The sequence below is a fragment of the Agrilus planipennis genome, unplaced genomic scaffold (genome assembly GCF_000699045.2).
Source record: "Agrilus planipennis isolate EAB-ADULT unplaced genomic scaffold, Apla_2.0 scaffold58, whole genome shotgun sequence".
Taxonomy (NCBI): Eukaryota; Metazoa; Arthropoda; class Insecta; order Coleoptera; family Buprestidae; genus Agrilus; species Agrilus planipennis.
Window position 1 is genome coordinate 803385 of NW_020438916.1, and position 8533 is coordinate 811917.

The 8533-nt window shown below is 34.9% G+C and overlaps 1 protein-coding gene across 4 annotated transcripts in view; it reads left to right on the forward strand.

Annotated features, from left to right (window-relative positions):
• Positions 1–8533, forward strand: part of LOC108739195 (homeobox protein 13-like) — a 293972-nt gene that overhangs the window by 271728 nt on the left and 13711 nt on the right. Inside the window, exon 7 of one of the 4 annotated variants that reach the window (XM_025973658.1) lies at positions 3856–4253. In XM_025973658.1, coding sequence (XP_025829443.1) covers positions 3856–4253 — 398 coding nt within the window. Of the gene's footprint in view, positions 1–3855; positions 4286–6283; positions 6466–6516; positions 6709–8533 lie in introns of those variants that run through there. The other 3 variants (XM_018472978.2, XM_025973660.1, XM_025973659.1) reach the window with 3 other exon arrangements.

The window sequence follows — 8533 nt, forward strand, 5'->3', positions numbered from 1 at the left end:
CAACCCATATCCTTAACTATTTGCGAACAGTAATCTAATCTAGTCTCCTGTTTCTGTCTCTAATATGTCTCTGACTAGAACTTCATGCCCTTTAAGGTGTCCTACCAACCTACTTTCTAATACCTCTTCATTTATAACTTTTTCTATCCACGGTTTCCTCATCATTCGCCTGTAACACCACATTTCGAACGCTTCTCTTTTCCGTTCCGCCGCGCCCACCGTCTGTGTTTCGCATCCGTACGGTGCCGTGCTCCAAACACCTTTCTCGAATTTCTAAATTCTAAATTTACCGGTAATTAGTCAGTAATCTGGAAAAAATAATTTATTTTTATTGTAGAAATCAAAGCCACAATAGTTGTCAAACACAACTTTACTATAGCAACAACACCAACATTTTCCATTTTGGTATAAGGCCTTTCTTAGGTAGCTTGCAAATTACTTACCTTAAATAGGACTTATACTAATGGGCAAAATGTCGATGTTGTTACTATAATCAAACGTTTTTGCCTCCAATATAATTGCAAACTTCCTCATTGATAAACAATCTACGCAAACCTCTCGAAGCCTAATAACCTTCCTCAAATTGTTTGAAATATCGTTTTTTTTTGCTTTTCATTTCTAAAAAGACAACGTCGAATATTTCGTGTTTACCATGTTCTGGATAGTATAAATCCTACAAGCATGTATATTAATAAAAGAGAATGTGCCAACAACATTTATAATGTTAACATTACGAGTATAAACGTGTCGAGAGGTTATTATTATTCAATACGCTTAATAACCGCTTGTATTTTTGGAAATCGTTAACACCTGTCGTCAATGAAAGCTGTTCACGAATGAATGCAATGTGGTTTTCAATACGAATGTCGGTCTGTGTTCTGTCTTTCACAAGAAATTTAAAGGTACCTACTGTTCTTGGTAGAAGTTTTTGTAGACATTGTCTTCCGCTAATTATCTATATATACCTACGAGACTTTCAAATAAACTTTTATGAATAGCATGGAAAGTGCATATCATAAATCAACTTTTAACATATCAAACCATACCTTAACTACTAAAAAGAAGAAATCCTTCAGAAGAAAAAGAAATCAGGAACACCCTCACCCGTAGCCGAACTCCCTAATAATCCAGCGGGCTGTAAACGAACCCCTCGAAGATGATGTACCGAAAAGTTTTTATAAAATATTCATCATCACACAGTCGCCAATCCAAAGACTGGCTCAGGATACGCACCGCAACTTCTTCCTGCCTTGAGCCAATCTTCTCATTTCCCTAAAATTAAACCTAATCATTTACAAAAAGTTTAGATCTATTTCTGCCCTTCTTAAAAGTATTTCTCCTACTTCTAATATGTCTCTAACAAAACCCTTACGTCTCAGAATGTGTGGTCCTATCTCTCCTTTCTCTAATAGACCTCCATAGCCCAGCATAATTCTTCAACCCTTTCGATTTTTTTTTAATTAATTTATGTATTTTATAAGACCGAAAACTCATTGGGGTTTTCAATAAAGTTATTAAAATCCACAATTTCTCAAAGAATGAGGGACAGACAATAAGTCTGACACTTATCTTCAGCGAAGCGAAACGCAACAATATCAACGGGGGAATCCACCCGAATTAAGAAGAATTATCAAGTCTCGATAACTATTCGCTTCGGTCGAATATTAGGTACAAATCGCCGAATCGTCACATTTCTAACATTGAAACTTCTGCTACATTTTTTACTATTGATTATAATGGCGAAAAATGAAAATTTCATCATTCGAAAGATATACTATGTCACAGATATGTATCAAAAGCGTAATGTGCATGCGTATGTGTTACTGGTTAAATTTAATTAAAATTAANTATGGTCGTCAGTCCTAAAACTGATTGGACACGTATCTCCACTCTTTCGTACCTTGACCTAATCTTCGCACTTCTCTAAAACTAGAACATCCCACATCCTTAACTATTTGTGAACAGTAATCTACTCTATGTCTACCTATTCTCCTCATAATTCCTGTTTCTGCTTCTAATATGTATGATTATAAATAGCTTTTTATACCTGAGAAGGTGTCCTACCAACCTATCTCGTCTATTTTTTATGAATCTCCACAGCATTCTCCGATTCTCGAACACTTTCCAATACCTCCTAAGTATATCGAACTTTGTAATGATGAAAACAAATTACTAACCTATTTGAATATAACCCAGTTTAAATAAAATCTTTAACAAATGCACGCACGAAAGAGAAAATATCTTTCATCATCCTTCTATGTAAATTAGTTGCATACCCGGGATTTATTCAAATAAATAGACTTATTCGAATACATTATCATAAATTGAAAAATCTTTAAAACACTTTAAATACAGATTGTGTTAAACACTTCATCATATAAGGTTGTCAGTCCTAAGACTGGTTGGAGACGTACCTCCACTCTTTCCTATCTTGAGCTAAACTTCGCATTTCCCTAAAATTAAAACAACCCACGTCCTTAACTATTTGCGAACAGTAATCTAACCTAGGTCTACCTCTACTCCTCCTAACTCCTGTTTCTGCCTCTAATATGTCTTTGACTAGACCTTAATGCCTGAGAAGGTGTCCTACCAACCTACTTCGCCTATATTTTTATTGACTTCCTCCTCATTTCCAACCTTCTCTATCCACGGTATCCTCATGATTTACTTTAAACACCACATTTCAAACGCGTCTAACCTTTTCTTTTCCGCAGCGCCCACCGTCCACGTTTAACAATCTAAATTAACCATTTGCGAGCATAGAAGTGACTTCTTTTTGTTAAAGACGACTCTACCGTGCGCTATCCTCTGTTCACTGCTCCTTCCATCCTGAGTTATCTGAATTCCAAATCAGCTACTTCTTTTAATTTTTCGTTTCCTATCTCTATATTACTCCTTCCCTACTTTTTCTTCCCTTCCATACCAGTATTTTTGTTTTACTTTTATTTATTTTCGTACTATAGTCTTTTATCAATACTACTTCTATTATTTAAGGCTATCTCCAACTGCTTGCTATATGGATGCTAATGCTGCTATATCATCTGCATATTTAAGCAGGCTGACCTTTTGTCCCTGTATATCTATCCCTAAATTTGTCCTGTCTTTAACGATATTTATTACATCTTATAAGGTATGGGTGACAGTGAGCATCCTCGTCTGATTCCCTTCCTAATATTTGCTTCTCTACGTTGCTGGTAAAGTTCTATAACTGCCAGTTGCGCTTTACTCTTTTATCTTTTGATATTGAAAATAATGATCCATTATATATGAAATATTAAACACTAGCTAACCTGGCAGACTTCGTACTGCCTCAATAGATAAATAAAAGACCCAAACTTTTGTTTAAAACATTGTTCAGAAATTTAATTTGTGACGAAACTTAAGATTTATCAATCTACATTTAGTTGATTGTGAAATGTCAAATATTATGTTTGCGTTTAGAAATTTAATTTGTGACAAATAATCTGAAAGGTAGTTAACAACTTTCATATTTAATCACCTTTTAAACCTTCTTTGGACTTCCACAAATAATTCAAGACCAAAATTAGTCAAATCGGTCCATCCGTTATCGAGTTTTAGCGAGACTAACGAACAGCAATTACAGTATCCACTATTTCTAAAACTCAGTACAGAAGCATTTGAAAGTGGTGTACTCTAACAAACTTAACATGCGATCTTGTTTTTATTTTACATTTCTGTCTCACTTTTCCGATCTGCTGAACTAACTTTTCTATTAAACAATTCAGAGTATTAGAAAATACTACAAATGGCGCAGTAAACGCCATCTGTAGCACGATGCTACATTTTTAATTCAGAGTATCTTTGCTCAGAGCATTATTTTTTGTTTTGTTCCAGACTCATTCGTTGTACTCTCATCAGCAACAATCTCAGAATAATATCCAGCAAGTATGCGATGCCGGCAGCATGTACAGAGCGTCGTATCACCAAGACTATTATAGTCATCATTTGCAAAGTACCGGTGCACTTTCAAGAGCCCAGTGGCAAGGAGATATCTCGAGACCAGTTCCCGTTTCTCGGCCGTCGGAAGAAAGCACAACCGTGGCCGGACTTAACGATCCCGGCAAAAATAATTTGCAAAAAGAAACGGGAAACAAGTCCAATAACAAAACGGTTACAAAAACATACAACACAATTAAAGATTTGATATCGAGCAAATTTAAAAGTGGCAAAGATAATGACGAAAGGAATGAACAAGAAAGTGGTTTAAATAATGCTTCTGTAGTGGATGATACCAGAAGCAAATGCAGAAATCAGGAAAATTCAGATACGAATGTCGGTCTGTGTTCTGTCTTTCACAAGAAATTTAAAGGTACCTACTGTTCTTGGTAGAAGTTTTTGTAGACATTGTCTTCCGCTAATTATATATACCTACGANGCTTAATCCAAAGCGCCACTGTTCTATTTACTTAAATTTATGCTTATACTTTTTTGTTTTATTTTAATGGAAACCTCAGATAGAAACATCTTTTTAGGGATAGCTTTGAAAAATCCTTAAATACTTACATTATTATTTGATTTAAAAAATAAGTGTACTAAGTTTCAAGTCAGTACTCAAGAAATTAAATTTTAAATTACCATTTAGGTCCCTTCATAAGAGGTTGTAAAATATGTATTTAATTATTTGTTTTAATAAGTTCTTATACCAAGTTTAATGTTGACATTAATACACGCAAGAAAAACAAATTTCCATGCAAACTTTTATACCCCATTTCATTCCCTTAACGGTTAATTTTCAAAAAATTATTTTCTTATTGCTCTTCTACATTCTCTAAGGATCACATTCACCCATGTTTCTAGTTTAAGTGGTTTAGGCTGTACGTTGTGTTATGTCATGTCAGCCAATCACGGAATTGATCACATTCATTGGAGCTTTTAAGATTGATCCAAAGTGTCACTGTTCTATTTACTTAAATTTATGCTTATATCCTAGATCTATCATACTTTTGTTTCGAATGGTATTTTGTGATTTATCATTATTTTGTACGGGTGGGTCGACCGTGTGCATCAAAATTCATTTGCACTTACTAAATAATTATTTTTTACGGGGATGTGTCCTCGAAAAGCAAATTCTGTACTCAGTACTAAAACTCTATACTAGACATTAAAAAAGTTGTTACGCCTGACATCTAGAAGTCTTTTTTGAAGAGGTATTGGAAAGAATAGGAGAACAGAGGACTGACTCTATGGAAATCAATAAAATAGGCGGATGATGAGGATAACGTGGGTAGAAAAGGTTAGAAATGAAGACGTATTAGAAAGAATAGGACAACAGAGGACTCTATGGAAGTCAATATAAAATAGGCGAAATAGGTTGGTAGGACACCTTCTCAGGCATGAAGGTCTAGTCAGAGACATATTAGAGGCAGAAACAGGAGTTAGGAGGGGTAGAGGTAGACCTAGATTAGATTACTGTTCGCAAATAGTTAAGGATGTGGGACGTTCTAGTTTTAGGGAAATGCGAAGGTTAGCTCAGGATAGAAAAGAGTGGAGGTACGTGTACAACCAGTCTTAGGACTGATGACCTTATGATGATGATTCCAAATTCGTTATATAAGTCAATTTGCTAAACACGCTGGTGTTTCTCTTTGGACTTCTCAAAATGTACTAACTCCGGTTACTTGTAATAAGGTTGTACGTATATAGAGACTAAAGCAGTTCTTAGTAATTTGGACCAAGATATTTTCAGCACCCCCTACGCCGTATTTCAATATCAGCTTATGTTTTGTAGGAAATTTCTACCTTTCTTTGTTACGAAGTAGACAGGAATATTCCTTTGTTCAATACTCTCCCAAAAATATCAATGTCTACCATCGGGCCGTTGCTGGTGTAAATGCCCACCGAAGCGTTTCTTGCACGAGCGAATACCTTTTGATAACTGTTCCCTAGAATGACTTTGGTGACATCATTTATAGGTATGGACAGGATATTCAACCTTGACAATAACCACAGCTAGCCATTGTCAGGATTTACTAACTAGCTATCATACGATATATGTAAACTCAACAAGCATGCACGGCTTCAAGTCAATCATTAGCATGCAAGGGACAATGAGACTTCCCAAGCATTACAATGAGGAGCGTTTATTACACGAATATTGAACAGCGGAGTGGAGGGCCTGCCGCCGCGTGTTATTCAACAATACACTTCACCTGCACAACTTTATTTTCACAGAAAGATTGTATCTTTCGGAATAGTTGGTGCTCATTGTGAAGGCAGTGCCCTCACGGCCTCACGCACACACACACACACACTCATCCGAACTGTACCCGTATACAGAACATAATCTGTATATTGCTATTAGTGGTATATTCTTTGATACGAGCTCACTTTTGTCCAAGGCATTGCCTCGGGCGGCTGTAGAATCGTTTGAAACTTTATTAGCTGCATACATACGTAGAAACATATAAATTCTTCGGCGTTATGGTCGAGTTCAACGTCGAGAACGTAAGTGCCTTTTTGATTGCTAATCATTCCTATGTCGTTTCACTGTGGGTGTTTGCGTGTGTAAAGTGAATGTGTGTGTGTGTGTGTATGCTCGCGTTCCAAGAAATCAGTGATGAATAGTGATAATTTTGATTTCGGAAATAATAAACGGGAAAATTGCCCTGCAGTTCAGCACTTGAAGAATTAATAGACATGTGACTGATGACCCCGCCGAGGATTCCCTATCTCGTTACATACGATTTCGTAAACTGATAATTTTTTTTAGTACAATTTTTATGTGTTTTGGCTCACTGGCTTCAGAGATAAATAGAGAAAAAAAATTAACAGTTTTATTTTTTTCTATCCCCGTTGCTATAAATCTCAGATCCTAAACTTCATGAAATAAATCGAAACAAACGTAGTATTTTTTTCTTCGAAACTGTAACTGTCAGAGACATCATTTTAGTAATGAGTAAATATTTTAGATTTTTCAGTCAGCAAATTTCTAAAGCAATAGAGATAAAATTTTTGACACACGGTACTTATTAAATTCAATAAAATTTACATAATAGTTGACTACATTTTACCCTCGACTTCGTCTGTGCTGATTTAGTATATAAACATTGAGTAGTGCTAAAAGAAGAGGGCGAAGTTGTTCTGCAAACCCAAATTAAGGCGAGGTTACTTTTTAATATACTTTCTTTTCTTTAATTTTATGCTGTTTTTTGTTTTATTTTAATGGAAACCTCAGAGAAAAACATCTTCTTAGGAGTAGCTTTGAAAAATCCTTAAATACTTGCTTAAAAAATATGTGTACCAAATTTCAAGTCAGTACTCAAGAAATTAGATTTTAAATTACCCTTTGGGTCCCTTTATAAGGGTTTGTCGTAAAATACGTATTTCATTATTTGTTTTAAAAAGTCCTATGGCAAGTTTAATGTTGATATTGATATACACAAGGAAAACAATTTTCCATGCAAACTTTTAAACCCTATTTCACCCCCTTATGGTATTTTCGAAAAATCCTCTTCTTATTGCTCCTCTACACTCTCTAAGGAACACAGCCTCCCATGTTTCTATTTTTAGTGGTTTAGCCTATACAATGTCGTGTCAGCCAATAACGGAATTGCAAGCGTGAATAAAGGGGGGGGGGCAGTTAGGGAGTTCGAACTCCTCCCGAAATGTCAGAGAAAATTTGAAAATTCAGTTTAATAACTTCTCTTTACCGAGTTAAAGTGCATTGTAACTCGGTGGAGTTGACTTTTGAATATTTAATGAGGTTTAATTTATCAACAATGTCCAATAATATACGTATTAAATTTTAAAAAGAAATATTGTGAGTTTGTCAAAAACCATTAAGCTTGAAAAAGTCAATTAACCTTGCGATTTTCATAATTTTATTGCTAGTTTCGGTAGCTTCAAGAAAAAGTGAGGAACATTATTTTTGATCAAAAGGTGACAAGTCAGCTAAAAGTTTAACAAAACTCATTTCGCGATTGTTCCAGATGAAAGACAATTTTTAAAGAATGTATAATTATAATTCTTTGAAAGTAATATTTTGCCAGAAACAGTTGTGGAATAATTTTTAATTAAGTAATAATTAATCAATCAAAGTACTCACACTTTCTTTTCTATGAGAAAAAGCATCCTTCCTTAAATCAAAGGATTAACTAAGGCGTTCACTGTCGGTCTTAGGATTCGACATTGGGCTTTGATGGTCGTGGCTCAGAAATTCAATGAGTCCCGGAAAGAAGCTATTTATCCAATGTTTTGCCAACTTCTTTGTCTTTGATTGATACCCTCATTCCTCAGGAAACGTACTGAAAGCGTAGAATATTTGGCAGCAATGGTGTTGAGACTGAACCAATCCTGTACCACGACCATTAAACCCGAATATCAGATCATCTGCATCTGTCCCTAGCATATAAAATTCCCTTCATTTTACCTCTAGAGATGTGGAAAATGGTTTTTTAAAAGTATTTAAATACAAAATGCAAATACTTTTTTGATTTGTTATTTCAAATGTAAAATACAAAATAGATTTCCCTTTTGTATTTTAAATGCTAAATGCAAAATATTTTTAAATTAA